Source organism: Canis lupus, chromosome 9 (genome assembly GCF_011100685.1).
Source record: "Canis lupus familiaris isolate Mischka breed German Shepherd chromosome 9, alternate assembly UU_Cfam_GSD_1.0, whole genome shotgun sequence".
Classification (NCBI taxonomy): Eukaryota; Metazoa; Chordata; class Mammalia; order Carnivora; family Canidae; genus Canis; species Canis lupus.
Genome location: NC_049230.1, coordinates 17,716,709 through 17,738,016, shown reverse-complemented (window position 1 = coordinate 17,738,016; position 21,308 = coordinate 17,716,709). Strand labels below are relative to the sequence as shown.

The following is a 21,308-nucleotide window of genomic DNA, read 5'->3' as shown; positions in this document are numbered from 1 at the left end:
CAATACTGCTTGGTTCTGATTAGAACATAATGAATGGGCTCAGGACATCAAAATATCAAGGTGTTCAAATTCTAGAATTCTAAATAAAAAATGAGAGTTCTTCCCCTTCTCATCACTTTAGTCTATCGTGCTTTCAGTTCACAATCTTCAAAATCATAAGATTTTATTTATTTAAAGATTCTATCTATTTATTCATGAAAGACAGAGAGAGAGGCAGAGACATAGGCAGAGGGAGGAGAAGCTGGCTCCATGCAGGAGCCCAATAAGGGACTCGATCCTGAAACTCTAGGATCACGCTCTGAACCGAAGGCAGATATTCAACCACTGAGCCACCCAGGTGTCCCCAAATCATAAAATTTTAGTAGATACACATGGCTATGATGATCCCTGTAATATCACACACTAAGATGGACATAATATCACTTCAGTGGTATTCCAGCCAAAAATGCATAACCTGAACTTATTCATGAAGAATACAAGGAAAACTACAAATGAGGGACATTATACAAAATAACTAGTCAATACTCTTCAAAAGTGTCATGGTCATGAAATCATCCCAGATTGGAGGAGATTAAGGACACATGACAACTCAATGTAATGTATGATCCTGGATGAAACCTTGAACCAGAAAAAGGACATTTATGGACCAAATGAAAAAAATTGAATATGGTTTCAGAATAGTAAATATTATATCACCATAAATTTATTGGTTTTGTACATTTACTGTGATTATATCAGATCTTAACACCTGGGAAAACTAGATGAAAAATATATAGGGATGTCTTTACCTTTGTATAATTATTATGATTTTAAAGCTATTTTAAAATGAAAAGCTAAAAATGTTTTAAAAATGTAAATCAAGTGACAGTCATATTTCATAGATGCTCAATTACCATCAATTTATTTTGAGAAGTTATACCAGATAAACTATTTCATACTTCTCTACATATGGAACATTAAGTATGGCAATGGTAGGTGATTTGATTTTAGTGACACCAGGAAGATAGATAACCATTTTATTCCACAATCTTCTACTCACTGGCTAAATGCCTGTTCTTCCATTATTCCTTTAACGAGGGTTCTAATTCTTCCTGGAATATAAAAAACTCAGAAATAGGAATAAGGCACAGAGTAATAGTAGTGCATTAGTAAAGGAATCAGAATGAAAATCTGATTGTGCCTCCTTAATAGAACACACTCCTTTTTCAAATGAGTTATTGTAATATGCATTATTGTATAAGAATCACTAATATTTCGCTAAGCACTAATTTAACAATCCATGTAATATGAAATGCAATAAAAAGGTCACTAGTTTCTTTAAAGAAAATAAACTTAACTTCAGTCAAGGACTAAAGGAAGGAGAATTTAAGTTCCATACGTACTATTTCTGTAATAGAGGTACCACAGAAGGAAGAAAACACATATTGATTGGGAACTATTGCTCATCTTTGAAGAAGACCATAAAGCCCTGATGAGCTGAGATATATAATATTAATTTTCTCTTGATATTCCCACATCCATAAGAAATAATATCTGAAGTATTATTATATTATACTGGATATGGATAGCATATATTTAAGTTATGGAATCTGAGCAAAAATTTCACATAGACTTCTTACATACTTGGTTAAATAAACTGTAAAATAAGCATTTCCAAAAGACTACAGGTCCTCTCTTTTCTTGAACTTGAGTGAGTCCAATTAATCACTGAATCAGCTTCTTGGTCAAAGTTAGGCATCTGAAAAAGGGAGCATCTGGAAAGGCACAATCACCAAAACCACAGTTTATATGCATTGGCCTACAGACCAGAAGTCATGGTTACTCAAAAGTACTGACAATTGAAATGCATACAATTATCTAATAACTGATTGATTCAGTATGTTTCTCTGATGATTCAAGAATTCAAGGACCTAGATTTTGACTTACATACATGATACTAACCCAGAGCATTCATTGCAGTTTTTTCCTTTGATGAAACCTGTTTTAGGGGGCTGGAATGCCTTCTCACAGTTGGCTTCTGAAGTTTGGGGATACTAAATGTATCACTTTTATCCAGAGACTTTTTGAGGCTTGTAATACTCTTCAAGTTATGTGGTATAGACTTTGAGTCATGAATTTCAATCTTCTCTGAACTTTTCTTAAAGCTTATGCCATCCTTTGAATATAGTTCCTGGAATCCTATATTGCTGCTATCAACCTCACTTAGGAATTTTTTTATTTGCAAAGGATTTTTTGATCTTCTAAATTCAAGGTAATCATTATCCTCTATAATTTTATGGTATTGGAGGTGTTTTCTACTTAACTTTGGGAATAATGATGGTTCAAATGGTCTGGAAGATAAAATGTTTTTCTTCCTATATTGTAGATAGCATTCTGATATATTTGATAACTTTCTGTTAGAAGTAGATTTGTCCAGGGCTTGACCATTCCGTAACTGCTAAGCAAGAGAAACATATTTAATTGTTTAATTTACCTGTACAATTTGAAATAGTTTTTTAAAAATATTAACTAAGTTCTCATGAAAACTATTCAAGAAATTATCAATTGCTTAAATAAATAAAACAAAGTTAACATGTAAAAAAAAAAACAGAAATGAAAACCAAAAATGAACAATAATATATTGACTAGGTTAAATATAATCTTCTGGTTTGATATATTTAAATTCTTCCATCCTAAAATTACACTAAATCAAAGCGATAGGTTCCTAAAGCACATAGTTCTCATTCCCCACTCTTTGCCAATTTTGAAAGATAATAGGCTGATATGTCAATACAGCTACAAATCCCTTAGTTATGAGCATACCAAACTACAAGGAAGTTGTAGTGGGGAAATTTTTATCTTTAAATCAGAGTACAAATATTTACTCTTCTAAAGATACTTAGTAGTTGTGAGGGAAAAATAGCTTTATATATAAAATAAAATCTTTAGAAAAATATTAATACAATGTCCCACTGGAGCTTCAATTATAAAGTCCGCTTGATGGCTCTGAATAGTACGTTATATTTGAATAACACATTTAAAAGTATTTCAAGTGTTATAATATTTGATCCTCAAAACAACCCTATGAGATCAAGATGTTATAAAATCAAAGAAAAACAAGAAACTTCAATAGAGTAGCAGTAAAATCTTGACTATGAAGTCATTTCACTTAGAGAAAATAGAAAGTTTCTTAGTTTAGTTTGTGTTAGAATGAACAAGGAAAATATTTGGATTCTAAATGTCTGGAAATGCTTTTCTGAAATTAATTCTTTTTTTTAAGTTGACATATAACATTGTATTAGTTTTAAGAGTAAAAAGTTTAGAAATCATCTCTAAGATCTATCAAAAAGAAACAGGCGAGTGAATGGGTAAAAAAATAAGATAAAATCTTTGACACTTCTGCTTTGGACTAAGACAATGTGATAGGGAACAACTTTATCCTCAAACCTTAAATAACTAAAAAATTGGATAAGTTATGTGAAAAAAATCATTTTCAGGCATTGGACAATAAGCAGCATAGGACTAAGTAATCCTTTAAAAAAGAGAAACAAACCAGCTGGGAATCCTACAGCTGTACCAGCTTACTGTCTAGAAGGAGTTTCTTTTTCTTTTTCTTTTTTTTAGAAGGAGTTTCTAACTGTAGCATAGGAAAAGTAAAACCTGAATAGAGCCCGCTGGTTTGAATGAGTAGAGGAAACAGAGATAAGAGACCAATAAGGCCAGAGTCTAAAATGTGGGAGTAGAGTGCCAAAAAAGAGAGAACTGCTGAGTTCTGGAGATTACCATTAACTCTTTGAGTATTAATTTGCACATACATGAGAAGATACTACTCAAGGACATGGAAAAAATTACCAGGAAATTGTAGGTAGAACAATTCCTATAGCTCACTGATAATTGAGAATGATTTATGATCCCATTAGCCAGAGCGGAAAGATCTCATAATACATGGGGCATCCAGTAAACTCATCCAAAGAATGCTGCCTTAGAAGCAGGTTGATTTTGGCTCAGGTCATGATCTCAGGGTCATAAAATCGAGCCCCACTTTATACTCCATGCTGGGTATGGAGCCTGCTTAGAATTCTCTCCCCCTTTTCCTCTGCCCTTCTCCCTCATCTCCCTCTTTAAATAAACAAATAAATAAATACAATATTTAAAATCAAGCAAATAAATAAGACTATTATTAATTCAAAGAGGGAAAGGTTTGCACAAAAAAGGGAAAGTAGGGCAGCCCCGGTGGTGCAGCAGTTTAGTGCCGCCTGCAGCCCAGGGTGTGATCCTGGAGAACCTGGATCAAGTCCCACGGCGGGCTCTCTGTATGATGCCTGCTTCTTCCTCTGCCTGTGTCTGCCTCTCTGTCTCTATGAATAAATAAATAAAATCTTTTTTTTAAAAAAGGGAAAGTAATCACAAGATACCTACTAAATGGCTCAGCTATGAGTAGTGTTTACATAAACATTTTAGCATAAACATTGAATTAAAACTTAATCAAATTACCATATAACTATATTGGCAGCATGGGTAAGTATATGAAGAGTAAGTGGTTGTGGTGGGGACAGGGAAGATGAAACAGAGCTAAATTCCTATTTTTCATTTTAGGAACTTCACTACATCTACCCCAAATTTTAAAAATCAACAAGTAACAATACAAATATGTTACTTACAGTCACTAAGCAACTATCAAGTAATCATTAAAACATTTAAAATGTTTGTTTTTTGGAGAAGCTGAGGAAAGGATCAGGTGAGAGAGTGCTTTATTTGTAGTAAAATTATATACATAAATAATCTTGATGAAAGGATATCTGGAAAGAATAAGGAATGTCATGATGTGCAATAGGAAGAGATTTAAAAAACATACTTAATGAAGAAAAACTGAACTAAATCATGAATGATAGTGAAGAATGTACTAAAAATTTTTTAACTGTTGGGCAGCCCGGGTGGCTAGGTGGTTTAGCGCTGCCTTCAGCCCAGAGCCTGATCCTGGAGACCTGGGATTGAGTCCCACGTCGGCCTCCCTGCATGGAGCTTCTCCCTCTGCCTGTGTCTCTACCTCTCTCTCTCTCTGTGTCTCTCCCTCTGCCTGTGTCTCTACCTCTCTCTCTCTGTGTCTCTCATGAATAAATAAATAAAATCTTAAAAAGAAATTTTTTTTTAACTGTCAATGTCAGGATGTCAGAATGACCCACAAATTGCAAATATTATCTTTTTTCAGTTTACTACTTTGTTTTGAAGTTTACTTTGTGTTGCAAAATATTAAGGGAAAGATAAAAGTAAAAAATCATAAGATAGTTGTATAACCAATTTTAATTAGGTATATTTAGAGTATTAACCTTTTTATTTCCCTAATTTGAGAGTTAGAGCAATGATTCTAGAGAACCTATAAATTAGGGCTTAATTTAAAGACAATTTATTTATAAACAAAATTTGTTTAGCATCAAGAGCTCACTTACAAAAATCCTCATACTGGTGCTGTAGTTCATCCAAAGTAAATACAATATCTCTAATATCCGCCCTGTGGTTACCTGTAATAAGTTCAAATTTTGTATTTCTTTTTTGAACACAAAAATTACTTTCATCCTATTATAATATAAAAACAACACAAAAATGTTTGGAAGGATGAGTGGAGGGCCAGCTATTACAGGTTTTGAATAATATCTGGAATTGTGAGTTAATAACTCAGTACACACTGAAACATAAGACTAAGACCATTATTTTCTTTTCTCCTTAATAAAAGAGTTTTCCATCAAAAGAAATTAAGTCACATTTTAAGCCCCAAAGCTAGGTAAAATCAGGATAATATTTAATAAATAGTTTCTGGAGAGTTTTCCATAGGTGGAATTTCCTCACTAGATCATGAGCTCTTCAAGAGCAGAGGATGTGTCATTTGTTTCACCAATGCCTAGCAAAATATCCACTTCCCAACACTTAGAAATTATTTTTGAATGAGTAAAATAGACTGAAGAATAATGCAATGTCTACCTTGTGGACAGCAGAAAACCACTGACTTAGCACTTTATATGTGCCCAGCACTCTCATAATGATAACTTCTATCATTCTTGCCCTTGCATCTAAGACCATTTTCCTTCTTGGACAGGGCAGGACGGAGGATGGGTTCAGAGGCAGTAACCTTAAATAACATCATTCCCAATTGTAAACAGAGGCAGAAAATGCTTTTCCCACTACTTCTTGCCTCCAAATATTTGACTTTGCTTGACATGCAAAGTGAAAAAGACCAGGAGTTGACTTATCTACTTATAAAAATACTAGGTTTATTCTTTAGTCTATGCATAAGAAATCAACTGTTCTATTATATGCATGAGTGAAGACCCTGAAAATAAAAGATGCAAGTTTATAAGTTTGCCTTCTGAGTCAAAGAAGAATTATATATAATATAGTTTTAGTGTTAAGTTTGATTCATTCTGAGTCTTGAAAATTGGCAAACTATGTCAGGTGCAGGTTTTTCAATTACTGCAAAGCAAGGTTAAGTATTTGACCTGTCTAGCATTCAAAGAAGTGCTAGACCAATTGATGTCAAGTTGTCTTCTGATTAGGAACTGCTTCTTACATTCTGTTTTTTATTTCCTCAATATTTAACCTAATTCTCTTCGATTATGGTCCTAACACCCCACTTAGTCTCTCCAGTGAACTCCTGGCACTTATTGATTCCATGTCTCAAGTTCTTAGATCATAGCTTAAGTCCTAAAATAATTCAAGGTTTCAGCCCTCAAACTCTTGATCAGTGAAAAATATTCTGTTGGACCATACATAAATTAATCCAGTGGGGAAGGCCATAACTTGTTTATGTCTGCTCTCCACTTAGAAGACTCCCTTCTCTGGAAAGAGGTCCAGCATCAACCAGTGAGAATGCAGTTGCCAACTATTTATAGATTCACTAGCTCTTGCTCAAAATTTACTCCTTGCTTCTACGCAATCATAGATACTTATCACAAATGTGCCAAACAAATATTTTCTATTTAAATAGAACCTGTAGCCAAATAAACATTACAAAATCTGAAATTACTATTTTGGCCCCTATGTGGCTTATCAAAACCTTAATGAATAATTCCTGGTTGAGAGTGAGGCAATCAGTATAGTTATAGGCACCATTTATTTTGTAAGGGAAGTTCAAAACAGCCTCCCACTCATATATGGTACTTCTGGAGGAAATTCAACCTGAAAAATATAAATACCTAGTGTGGAAAAATTATCCGAATCATCAAAGTCATATTCAAGGCAACACCACTTTGAAGGTGTTGAGTGACTATTAATACTACATTTCTGTAATCTTTACAATAGCTCCACAATATCAAAAACCACTCTATCAAAAATTATGCTAGTCACTACTTTTCACTCAGTTCAATGATCAGATCACTAATCACCATGAGAGAAAAAACTACTGTACCAATATCCCACTTCAGAAACCAAAACTATCTGATACTCCCACAACTGTCATCAAGTTATTTTCCATATTCCTCCTGCCATATCTTAATAAAGGAAATACTTGTTGGACTTCTTGCAAATTCCAATGGCATAATTCTTTCCTCTTCTTTATGAATACTCATAAAGATGAACATACTCTCCATGTATCATTATTATGCCAAAAAAACACAAACCAAATACAAAACAAGTTGTTAAAACCTATAAGAGAGTGCTATGCCTTCTACTAGGGATAACCGAGTTATATCACTCCTTACTTCAAAATTCTGTCATAGAAGAATCCACGTCTCTTACCTGGGTAATCCAAAACTTTTGGCATTCTGGGGTTGTCCTTTCCTTTAATATTTAAATAAAATAGTTCAGACCCCAAACCATACACTACAGGAACATAAATCAACACTCCCATCAAAATTTGAGAATTCCTGAGTGTTTTATACTCTTGTGGTTGATTTTTGTTTTTTCTATTCCCCTGGACTCTTGATCTCACTCATATTACCACATTCAATCTCTCTCTGTTATATTCTCTCCACCCCAAGCCTACCTAGCACAGAACCTACAGATCTTTTTCTTTAAAAAAAAAAAAAAAAAGATTTTATTTATTTATTCATGAGAGACAGAGAGAGAGATAGGCAGAGACACAGGCAGAGGGAGAAGCAGGCTCCATGCAGGGGCTCCAGGATCATGCCCTAGGCCCAAGGCAGGCACTAAACCGCTGAGCCATCCAGTGATCCCCAGACCTTTTTCCTTTAAATCTACCTATCAACACTACTAACACAAGGCCAACTTTTACTAGGTAACTTGCGATTAATGGGAGTAAGGGAGTTCTTTTCTTTTTTCTTAAAGATTTTATTTATTTATTCATGAGAGACACACAGAGAGAAAGAGAGAGAGGCAGAGACACAAGCAGAGGGAGAAGCAGGCTCCATGCAGGGAGCCTGATGTGGGACTCGATCCTGGGTCTCCAGGATCACACCCTGGGGCTGAAGGCGCTGCTAAACCACCAAGCCACCTGGGCTGCCCAAGGGAGTTCTTTATAGCACAGCAAGCAACTACATACTATTGTCCTAGAGTTCTATAGCCGCTCTTTACTGATTGCAGGACCCCCATCCACTCTTAGCTTCCCTCAGTCTTCTTTCTCCAGCTACCAGTTAGCCACCACTGTTGTATTCTAAGTTCCTGTTGTTTGCTTATATAGAGTACTTCACCTTACCTTGTACTTTCACCTTCCCTTTACCTTTCTGCTCAAACTAGGTGTCTCCCAACAGGTTTTAACTCCCATAATCAAACAAACCTATTAAAATGATTTTCCTAGCCAAAAGAACAAGGACGTTCCCTATGAGGAATTTTACCTTAAGTCACAACCAGCTTATAAAAATGACAAAATGAAGATATCTTGTTCTCCCTGGTTAGAGGAGATGGAGTAAAGGGTGAGAGTTATTAACTCATTCAACATATATTTGTTGAGTAGTTAATATGTACCATAAGCACTAGTAGGTACTAAGGATACAATATGAGCAAAAGTAGACATGATATCTGCTTAGTTTTATTTGAGATACAAATCTTAATAAAACAATAAGAGGAAAAAAAGGAAAAAAGAAAACAGTAAGAAATAAAAATTGCAACTATAGCTAGTGCTGTGAGAGTATATAATACGAGAATTTGACCTAGTTAAGAGAAGTCATAGAAACTTCCCTATAGAGTTAAGTTTAAATCTAAAGTATAAGTAGGAACTAACTAGTAGGAGCAGAATGTTCCAGGGAAAGAAAAGAACATATGCAAAGGCTATGGCAAGAGGAGGCATTGGTATACTACTGAATATCCATGAAGGCACAGTAACCAAAATAAAATGTGGTCTGCAAAAAAGCTGGAGACCTATGGTAAAGGACAGCTATTGCAAAGCCCTGAATGGAATGTTAAAGGGTTCTTTATCCCAAGAAGTATTAGATTTTTATGCACAGAGGTAACATGATGAGATGTGTGTTTTCAAAAGATTATTCTGGCTACAGTGTAAAGGAGGAAAGACCAGATATGGGTGGACTTGTTAGGAGGAACACTGATGGTCCTAAGGAAAGATTATGGTAACTTGGACTAAAGTAGGAATATTGGAAAATAAATTTAAGAGACATCTAGGAATTTTAAATAATAGCAATTCATAATGATTGCATTATGACAACAGAGTTGTCAAGGATAATTCTCAGGTTTCTGCTTCACATTTCTTGACACTATTCTAGGTGCTAAACACAATAATAAATGTTTATATTTAATTCCTACAGCAATCCTATGAAATTAGCATAACCCTTCAGTTTAGCTCCCCAAATAAAATAGAAGGCCTAGAATTCCAGACTGGAATTCCCTGTCAAAAAAAAAAAAAAAAAAAAAAAAAAGTGCTACAGTGATCTCATATATGATTTCTCTGCTTCTGGTAGAACATGCCGTAAAGGCTATTTAATAATATAGCTTAGATTAATCTTTAAAGTCCCTGTTTTATGGACATCTCATGTCTCAGAACATTCCCCCACTTCTGTCTACTCACACAGAACCATAAATGACTACCTAGTAAAACCATACAGCCTGGAATACCTGGGTAGCTCAGTTGGTTAAGCAATCAACTCTTGATTTCAGCTCAGGTCTTGATTTCAGGGTTGTGAGACTGACCCCCAGCATTGGGCTCTGTGCTGGTTGTGGAGCCAGTATAAGATTCTCTCTCTGCCCTTCTCTCTCCTCTCACTCTTAAAAAAAAAAAAAATCCATGCAGTTTGGTTCTATATTCACAGCACATTTTAGCAACCAAAGGCCTACTAAAAAGCTACCACTAACAAATGACAAAAAACAGTGGAAGCCCAATGAAAAATATGTCATGTCTGATTATTTTTCTGCCATATTTATACAAACTACTCCCTCAGTCTCAAATATTTTTACTCTTCATACCACCTTCAACCAACTAACCCCTACTGATCCTTCAAGATTTAGCTCAGACTCACAACTTCTAGTAATCTTTCCATGGTGTTTCCAGGATACATTTGCAGCCTATCTACATTCTATAATAGTATTTGCTACACATTATAATTTTCATTTTATTTAATTCTTTCCACACTAGAATGTGAGCTCCTTTGGAAAAACAAGTGTGTTCTATTCATCTGTGTATTACTTAGCACAGTTCCAAGCACAATAGATATTAAATGACTATCTGACTCATTAAATGAATGGATAACCAATGAATCAATCATTTATCAGTCTATTATTATCAGACACCCTCTGGTGACATGTAAACATGTAATACAAAACATCTGTTAAATATATTTATAATGTTTAAACGAAATCTACATTTTGTGGAGAATAACTGAAAAGTATAAGAAGCATTGTGTAATCAAAGCTATCTGATAAAATTTAAAATTCAAAAAATATAGGTCTCCTAACTTGTAAAGCCAATGCCCTTGACACTACAGAAACCATCTCTACACAGATAAGAAAGTGATTTTTGGAAAAGAGGTTAAGTTTGAAAAGAAAATAAATCCATTTTTCTCTTAGATTTTTACCAAACATACCAAATATAACAATTTTAGAAATTTCTCATCTAATTTTCCTAGACTATCTCTTACCACAGACATCAGTAAGCAGTGATGATGGCAAAAGGCAAGTATCAAGAAGAAAAAGGAGGAGAAATAAAGGATCAATCAGAAACTGATATCCAAGATATAGATATAGATACACACACACTATACACACACACATACACACACACACACGAATTCAAATAACTCACTGTCTATACTAGCATGTTTTATCACTTCCTGAAAAGTTTCAGGGATTACAGGGCTATTCAAAACAGCAGCCAGTTCATCAATTGCAACTCGACCACTTTTTATCCTACAGAAAAATCTTCAGGGCATTCTGGAATGCTGCAAAAATACAACAAAGAAGTTATTTTACCATGAGAATGAATAGCTTTTCTTGGAGGAGCTGATTTTGTGTCAATAACCCACCAATGGAAAATAACTTTACAAAGGCATAGAATTTTCTAAAAATTTACCTATAAATAGGCATTTGCCCAATTCTCAGCACATTCCTAGTATAAAATGTAATTTTTTCTATTACCCCTACTGATATAATATTAGCAATAATAACTGGTGTTTATTGAATGCTATTCATATGCCACGCATTGTGCTAAAAGCTATGGGCATTGTACTAAAAGGTATGGGTTTGGGATGCCTGGGTGGCTCAGTGGTTTAGCACCCGTCTTCGGCCCAGGGCATGATCCTGGAGTCCCAGGACTGAGTGCCACATTAGGCTCCCTGTGTGAAGCCTGCTTCTCCCTCTGCCTATGTCTCTGCCTCTCTCTCTCTCTCTCTCTATGTGTGTGTGTCTCTCATGAACAAATAAATAAATAAATAATCTTTTAAAAAATAAATAAAAGGTATGGGTTCTCTCATTATACTATATTAATCTCTTAGGTAAAACTTTTAACTAAAATAATTTCTTACCACCAGTGGTATAATCCGTAAGAGCAAGGCTGCTTAATACAAAATTTGAGGGTATCATTAATTGCTTAAAAATGTAATTTAGAAAAAATAGTATAAAAGAGAGAAGAATGGAGTAGATGCAAAATTTCTCTTTAGGTTTTTTACCATATTACAAAAAGTTTAACAACAGGTTAACCACTATAAAAGGTCTTCTATTTCTCCATAGAAACTTCATTTTCTTTTTTTTTAAACTTCATTTTCTTATGCTAACAGTCCTTAGTATCAAAAATGAATTGGAAAGAACATAGTTAAAAGAAAATATTCATATTAATGAGAGAATTTTCCCTAAACAAATGTCTTTCTTAAAATCTAAACAGATTGATATCTGGTCCTAGTGCTAAATTTAAGTGCTCCTCAGACCACCGCATCTCTTAATTTGATAAGGAAACATAATTCCCACAAGCAATTCTAGAAAGCAAATAATTTTATAGTCAGACCACATTTTCTTGGAATGCAGGATATAAGAAGCATAATGAAAAAAAAAAAAAAAAAAAAAAAAAGAAGCATAATGATCCAAAAGGTATTGATTTGCACAGTCAGGGAGGAAGAACTGGGCATTCATTATTCATTCATTCAATTAGTAATTATTGATCAAGTGGGCAAAAGTGGCAGAGGAAGTACCTCTGAGAATCCTTGCCTCCATAAAAGTAATGAGAACACTGGCAAAAATTGTCAGAATCAATTGTTTTCAAAATTCTGGATATAAATCAAAGGCTTACAGCAATCCAAGGAGTGTTTTTTCAAGAAAAATGCTGGAATCTCAGTAATAGTAAACTTTGTGGCATTTTAACTTGCCATATTCCCATCTCACCATCCCAGCTTCCCAGAAACTGAAAACTAAGAGCCTACAATAATGAAAAACAGCAGCCTGACAGCCAATACAGAAGAATGAGGTTGGAACTTCTTCAAGGTCCCATGCCTTAAGAACTGGTGGTTCCCTGGAAGACCCTACTTGTAAAGCTGTCCTTATTTGACTTGACTCAAAGCTTGCCCAATGCAGAATCTTTTCCCCAGGAGTACTCATCAAAAACAATCAGAGGCAATTAGTTAACATTATGACTGCTTCAAGCGGTGAGTAGCAACTGAAGCAAGCACTGAGTGTTATATGTAAATGATGAATCACTAAATTCTACTCCTAAAACCAATATTATACTGTATGTTAACTAACTAGAATTTAAGTAAAACTTGAAACAAAAAACAACAAAAAAGTCATATTCTGAAGTCCTTGCTCTTCGATGCTATTGCCGTTTCTACAATGACCTACTAATTTTATAAAGTCAAACCCACAACTGTTCATCGAGAATAAAGATAAAAGCAACAACAAATTTCCCATCTAAGAGTATGAAAAAAATGATGCATTTTGATTAACATCCTACTCATGTATCTTTCTATCTCTCTTTATGCACATCAATGATTGTGAATATTTCACCCAAATGAAACAGTACATATTAAGTCCACTGTCTTTCCACTCAAAAAGATGTCATGGGTCTATTTCCAAATCAATAAAAACAGCAAACAATAGGCTAGCAAACAAGCTTAAAAGGAAAATCTGAGAAATGAGATGTCCATAGAGGGCTTTGAATTCTAACATATTCTTGAGCATCTGGATGGCCACACACATAGATAAGGCCATACCCAGGAAAGCCTCAGCAGTTCCTGAACTCTCACCTCTAGTTTACCCTGCGGATACACAGGAGCAGGAAGTGAAAGCTAAAGAAGAGTTGAAAACTATCTGAGTTTTGAAAGCATGCCCCAATGCACACATAGAATCTCTCTGGTTCTCTTCTACCTAATAATTGACAACTAATTATACCTTACAAAGGCATCATAAAAATACAGGCATACATATAACACAAAAGTATGTATGTATATATATAAAATATATAAGAAAAGTTATATTTACTGTGAAATTGTTTATAATGCTAAGATAATTAGAACCAATTAAATATTCAATAATAAAGGATTTATTAAACACATTATAGTGTGTATACATTTTTCAGATACCATGCAGCTATTAAAAAGTAATACATTGACTCATATCTACTGGCATGAAAAACCTTTCAAGACACAATATTCAGTTTAAAAAAAAATCATGCTAGACAATATATATAATGTGTATATATATATATATATATAGCATGATCCCTTTCTCTTAAAGTAGAAGATAATTCTATTTTTAAAAATTTTCTTAGTGTCTTGATTCCTAAATGTATGCTTGATCTTTTTACTTGCCTCTATAAGATTTAGGCCCTCTTATTCTCCTCTGCCAAGTAATTGATAACTCATTTTGTCTTATAAAATATATATGTATGTATACATACATATATATGTTCATAATTGCATAAAAAAGATTCTAAAGTCAACATTGAACTAATAACCTAGGAAGGATTAAAAAGGGTCTTTTACATTTTTATACTCATATATTGCTTGGGTATTTTATAAAAATAACATATTCAAGAATTAGGCATATCGTTTTAGGAAGTAAAGAAGAAACTTGGGACTTCTTGGTTGGCAGCAGAACCTTTAAATAAACAAAAATAAGTTTAAAATAGGAAATTGGGACTTGAAAAACAAAGGAATACATGGAAGCTAAATTGTGGCACGAAAAGTAGGCAGCACTTAGGAACCCAAACACACATATAAATCTATGGTCAAGAAAAGGCTGTAAGGTGAAAACCAAGTAGACAAAGGAACCAGGAGAAACCCAATGCTATAGGAGTTAATAAAAATGCTAAGTAGGAAATAAGGAGTTAACAAAGGAAAAACAAGCCAAGCATCATATCTATATTGTAAAGTGCTGTATATGGTAGGTCATTTAATAACATTTATTACATTAATGAATATATACACATTAAAGAGTTTTTCTTGTCTCTTGTTTGCTTATCCAGGTATATGAAGACTATCATATTCATATATCCTTGATTCTAAGAAAATACAGTCTGGTTGACTACAAAAATATATAATCCCAAGGACTGATTATAGGAACTTGATCTTGCCTAATGGAAAAACCAGGGAATTGGTTTTTGTTTTGTTTTAAACCAAGAAACTATTCAAATTAGGTCATGAACACTAGAGATCTCAGACTTTTAGAAGCACTGTTTCTATCACTAAGATGAATAATTCTTCCAATCACTTTCTTTGCAATTTATATCTAGTGTAAACTAAAAGTTGTTAGGTGATCCATCAGTATATGAAATTTTAGGGAGAAACAGAAGCAGTAAGGAGAGTACTGTTAACATATAGAAGAAAACAGGAGACCTCAAAGGGGAAAAAAAAAAGAAAAATACATGAACAAACGTATGGAAAAAGAATGAAGTTGACACGTATAGGGATTTTTGATTAACTGGAGCACGGGTTTTTGCTTGGAAAGGATTCTACGGAGAAAGGAGGAATGGCAAGCAAAATTATGACAAGGTGAGGACGTCAAGCATAAGACTTTGGAGTACATTTGTTCGTTCAAAGGAAGAGCATCTAAATTTTTGAGGAGAATGACATGATAAAAATTACATTAAGAAAATTAATTTAGCAGTTGTGTGCAGAAAAAGGTTGAGATTAGAGAAAGAAAATTAGGATATAATGGAAGTGATCCAGGTTTTTAGTACCTTTTATGAAATAACGCGTGTAATCTTTCTCAACCTAGACTACTGGGGGGAAAAGTACTTAAAAGATTCAGGAAAAATATAACCACCCCACCTTAAAATCAGTTACAATCAAAATCATTCTTCTCTATAATTTTGAAGAATCATTTTTTTTAACCTGGATCCTGAGAGACCAAGTAACAAACATCATTCACAGCCTTAAAGAAATCCGAAAAGTCCAGCATTCCATTAACTATAATAATGGTTGAGGAACAGAAGGGGAAAAAAAACTCCATCAGCAAACTCACTAAGAACATAAGATAAAAATGCTAAAAATGTGAATAGAGTTAACTGATATTGGAATAACATAGTTGATACATACATAAGGGTAGTCAGCATTAACATTAAATATAGAATGTAAAAGAAAACTCAGCAGAAAAAAATTTACATATTGTAATTATATACTAGTTTTCATTAATAATAATAATGATATAAAATTAAAGTTACTGCAGTGCTCTTTGCTCAAAGCTCTAATTTTTATATTTGTAATTAGATTCCAAAAAAATCTTGCAACATGTCAATTTTACATACACAACGGTTTTATCTTAAAAGAATAGGATTGATTTCATTGAGTTCTAGAAAAGTCCTCTATACCAAGGGTTTTAGGGAAAAGCCCTCTATACCAAGGGTTTTAGGGGAGATTATGGATCCAACTGAGATTGTAATGAAAGTTTTGCCTCACATTGTTCCATCTCCCTCTCTCCTCCTTTCCTTTCCTCTCCTCTCTCGCTCAAATTACATACACATATAAACAAAATGCATTAAATCAAATGCACAAAATATTGCACAATATTAAACCAATCCTTATCCCCCCAAAACCATCTCATTTCTCAGGTAAAAAGTAATGCCTATTTCTTAAAAGAAGAAAAACAAGAAATCTAAATAGTACTAATGAAATTTTCAGTAAGAAATTTTTGATTGGCTTGAATGAGAAGTTAAAATTATGACTTTTTTTTGCATGATAATGCATAGGTCATCTCTAATAGCAACTAGAGCTAAAAATCCAGATTTACAAAGTGTGACAAAACACAGAATCAGGTTCTTAAATCCTATTTTCTAGATAAGCATAGATCTGTGTCAAGGAACATCTGAATTTTTCAGGATTTTTCAAGTTAAATTAACTATGAAGTCATTTCTCTCATCATTTAGTAAATTTGGCTAACTTTGAAAGGGTTTATCTATGTTCAGAAGAAAATTATTATAAACACACATTTCAAATGTCATCTGAATTAAATAACCTATAAAAGAACATTTCAGGGCTTCCAGTGGTCTGCAGGATTCTACCTTCAGAGAATTTGACAAGGCTTAGTTGTTCTCATTTCTAAGCCACAGAAATACTTTCTCTCTAATATTGAAAAGTTTGTCAAGTTGTCTGCCTCAAAACTTCTTTTTCAGTATAATAACTTGAGAGTGGTTTCTTCTTTCCTTCAAAAGACAATGAAACATCTGTACAAATTTCAATTAACTACTTTGATTTGTTTTCTGACTTCCATGTGATCTAGGGTTAAACAAAAAGTTTTTAGACAAAACATCAAAAGCACAATCCATACAAGAAATAATGGTAGGTTAGACTTCTATAGAAGTATGAATTTATGCTTTTTGAAAGACAAGCCAAACACTAGAAGAAAATAGTCACTAATCACATATCCAGTAAAGGACTTGTATTCAGACTATATACTTTCAAAATACAATAATAATAATGCAAACACATTTTAATGGCCAGAAAATATACAGATAACAAATAAGCATAAGAAAATATATTCAAAATCATTTGCTCATTCAGGAAATGCAAATTAAAACCACAGTGAGATAATACACCTATTAGAATGACTAGTTTTTAAAGGCTCACCCATTCCAGGATTGGCAAGAATGACAAGCAGCTGGAACTCTCATATATTGCTCAAGGCAATGTAAAATTATTTAGCTGCTTTGCAAGCAGTTTAGCAGTTTCTAAAAAGTTTAAATATATATCTACCATATGACCCAATCATTCTACCACCAGGCATTTACCCAAGATAAATGAAAGCATATCATCACACAAAGACATACAAATGAATGATTACAGCAGCTTTATTAGTAATAGCCAAAAACTGGAAACAACCCAAATGTCCATTATTAGTGAATGGATAAACAAATTATGGTTATAACCATAAGAAAATGCCACTTAGCAAAAAAAGAAATAAAGTCATATGCACAAAAGCATAGATTAATATCAATACAATTAAGCTGAATGAAAGAAATCAGACTAAAAAAATGAGTACTTACTACATGATTCCATTTACATAAAATTATAGGAAATGAAAACTAGTCTGTAATGACAGAAAGCAGATTAATATTTGCTTAAGGTGTGCTGAGGGGGCTTGTGGAGAGAGAATGAGGATTTGCAAAGGGGTGGGTATAAGAAGTACTGAATTTTCACAAGTATATACATACGTCAAAATATTCAAATTATATACTTTATATGTTGATTATACCTCAATAAAACTATAAAATATGTAGATAATTTAAAAATTCATTGGTATAGTTAATTATGAAAACTACAAAGTTTTATAAAAATTTTTAAAACAGACCTACCATATTATCCAGCAAGCTCACTTCTATATATATCTCCAAGGAAACAGAAGCACTATCTCAAAGAGATATGTGCTCTCCATATTCATTGCAGCATTATTCACAATAGCCATGAAATAGAAACAGCATAAGTGCTCACCAACATATGAACAGATAAAGAAAATGTGATATCTATATAACTATGTGTCTATGTATACACACACACACACACACACCTATATAGTATATTTTGGGAGACAGAAGAAATGGGCAGATGTTTGTCAAAGGATACAAACTTTAGGTATAAGATGAACAAGTTCTGGGAATCTAATATACACCATGGTGAATATAGTTAATAATATACTATATTGTATATTTGAAATTTGCTAAGAAAGATCTTAAGAGATTAGTGTTCTCATCACACACACACACACACACACAAGTAACTATGTGAGGTGATGGGTGTGTTATTTATTTGATTGTGGTATTCATTTCACAATTAACATGTATATCAAATCATCATGTTGTACACCTTAAAAATACACAATTTTGTCAATTATATCCAGTAGAGCTGAACAATGACATAATTTGACATAACCATTTTCCTATGGATATACACATATCCTATGACCCAGCTGCTTCATTTCTAGAAATCTATCCTATAAAAATATTTACACAAATGTGCAAAAATTGATAAACAAGGGCAGCCTGGGTGGCTCAGTGGTTTAGCGCCGCCTTCAGCCCAGGGCCCTGATCCTGGAGACCTGGGATCAAGTCCCATATCGGGCTCCCTACATGGAGCCTGCTTCTCCCTCTGCCTGTGTCTCTGCCTCTCTCTCTGACTCTGTGTCTCTCATGAATAAATAAATAAAATCTTTAAAAAATAAATAAAGTCTTGAATATCTAAAGTTCTACAGTTTTATTGCTTTGAATTTCTAATAATAATTACTTAAAAACCTTAAAATTTTCATTCTTTCACCTAGCAATTTCAATTTTAGCTATCTTTTGTCTGATGAGCTAAAGAGAAAACATTACTTATAAGCACAAATATATTAGAAAGAACTCATATTTATATAGATTATTTGTTATATAGGTTATTTTTCAAAACAATTTTTTTGTTTTTTTATTTGGCCCACAGAATAAATCACAGCCATTTAAATGGATCTGTGCTTATTTATTATATGGAAAGTTGACTAACATATAATGTTAATAGGAAAAGGTAACAAAACTGTATGCATGTGAGTCCATGTATATTTTTTAAAATCATGTGTTCCTGGCATGTGTATATACCACACACACACACACACACACACACACACACACACACTCTAGAAAAATCCTAGAGAAATATATATAAAAATGCCAAAATTCAGCTCTAAGTGGAGAGAATACACATAATTTTTATTTTCTTCTGTATTTTTATTTTCTCCTGTACTTTCAGAGAATAAATTATTTCCACTTTGAATAATTATCTTAATATAAATCTCCAAAAAATTAAGTCAAGACAATTAACATAGATAAACATGTCAGAAAAAATAGAGCTGATTCTTAGCCTTTCTAAAAGTTTGGTTTATATTTATTATTTTATTTTTATACCCTCTGAAAGCTGACTACAGTAGACACTCAAAAAATGTTGTGGTGACTTGGACAGATGGACAGATGGATACATGCACACTATTGCAACTTGTCAATTTGATGCAGGAACACAGGGCTAGCTAAGGACAAGGCATGAGCCCAAGGCAGCACATTGACAAGTCCTTGAAACAGGCAAAGGGACATTCCTCTACAGACTCAACTGCCTCGATGTTAATACTTTGCTAAGGGCAAAAGGCAGTCTTAGTCCGACCCCCAGGATCCTGTAAGTCCACTTTAACATATAAAATTTCCTTTAGAAATTTCCTTTATTTCTAAACCCCCAAGGTACATGTTGGCTTTTACTCCCCAAGTACATGGCCCACCGATATACATCTGAAGGGTCTCATGACTAAGGTTTTATTAGACAATAATAAGTGACCTTTTCCCAACAATAAGCTAGTCCCCTCAAGGTCCTGGAAACCTTGCTTCCAAAATTCCTTAGAGAGTACCTCTCTCAACTTCCAGGGGTATAATCAGCCATGCCTCACAGGTGGGGGGCAGCAGCTCTTCCTGCCCATGGGTCCTGTCCCCGTGCTTTAATAAAACCACCATTTTGCACCAAAGACATCTCAAGAAGTCTTTCTTGGTAGTTAATTCTGGACCTCACCCCACCAAACCTCACCTATATTCCAAAACTTCATCAAATTCAATACTATTAGATTGCTTAGTAACATTCTATTGGTGGTAACATCCTCTCCTAGGATTTTCCACCTACAAATCTTTTATAATAATAAATCCACATCTTATATTTGAGCAGCTTGATACTTTCAACCTTGAAGTATTAGTTTGCATTTATGTGTACTGAATTTATTTTATTTCTGACCACCCCTTCAACTTATCTCTACCATTTTTTAAATTTTTATTTATTTATGATAGTCACACAGAGAGAGAGAGAGAGAGAGACAGAGAGACAGAGAGAGACAGAGACATAGGCAGAGGGAGAAGCAGGCTCCATGCACCGGGAGCCCGACGTGGGCTTTGATCCTGGGTCTCCAGGATCGCGCCCTGGGCCAAAGGCAGGCGCCAAATCGCTGCGCCACCCAGAGATCCCTATCTCTACCATTTTTATTCTAAACTTGTCTCTCCTCCTAACAAGCTTGGAATGGTCTGTAAATGTAATTAGTTCTTTATTATCTACTTCTTTGATTAAAGTACTGAACACTGACTACAAAAGAATAATTCCTTTTCTAGATGTTTTTAATTGAAGTTATTAGGATTTTGATTTGCATTTCCTTGACTAATGATGACAGAATATATTTTTACATGATTATTGGCTATACACATTGTCTTTTATGTGAAACACTTGTCCATGTGTCTTACCCACTTTTCTAGTCCATTGTTTTTACTGATTTGTATGAGTTCTTTACACATTCTATAAACTAATCCTTAGCCAATTCTGTGAATTGCAGATATTTTAAAGTTAGTAACTTATCTTTTTATTTCAAGGTGTCTTTTGATAAATTAAAGTCTTAATTTTAATATAATTAAATATATTAATCTGTTCTTTAATACTTAACATTTTTGCCTTAAGAAATTTTCCCTATGTCATCCC

The 21,308-nt window shown here is 33.7% G+C and overlaps 1 protein-coding gene across 1 annotated transcript in view; it reads right to left on the bottom strand.

Annotated features, from left to right (window-relative positions):
- EFCAB13 (EF-hand calcium binding domain 13) overlaps window positions 1–21,308 on the bottom strand; it is a 127,174-nt gene that overhangs the window by 92,652 nt on the left and 13,214 nt on the right. Inside the window, 3 exon segments of the mRNA XM_038546015.1 lie at window positions 1,942–2,434; window positions 3,743–3,744; window positions 5,427–5,498. Coding sequence (XP_038401943.1) covers window positions 1,942–2,434; window positions 3,743–3,744; window positions 5,427–5,498 — 567 coding nt within the window.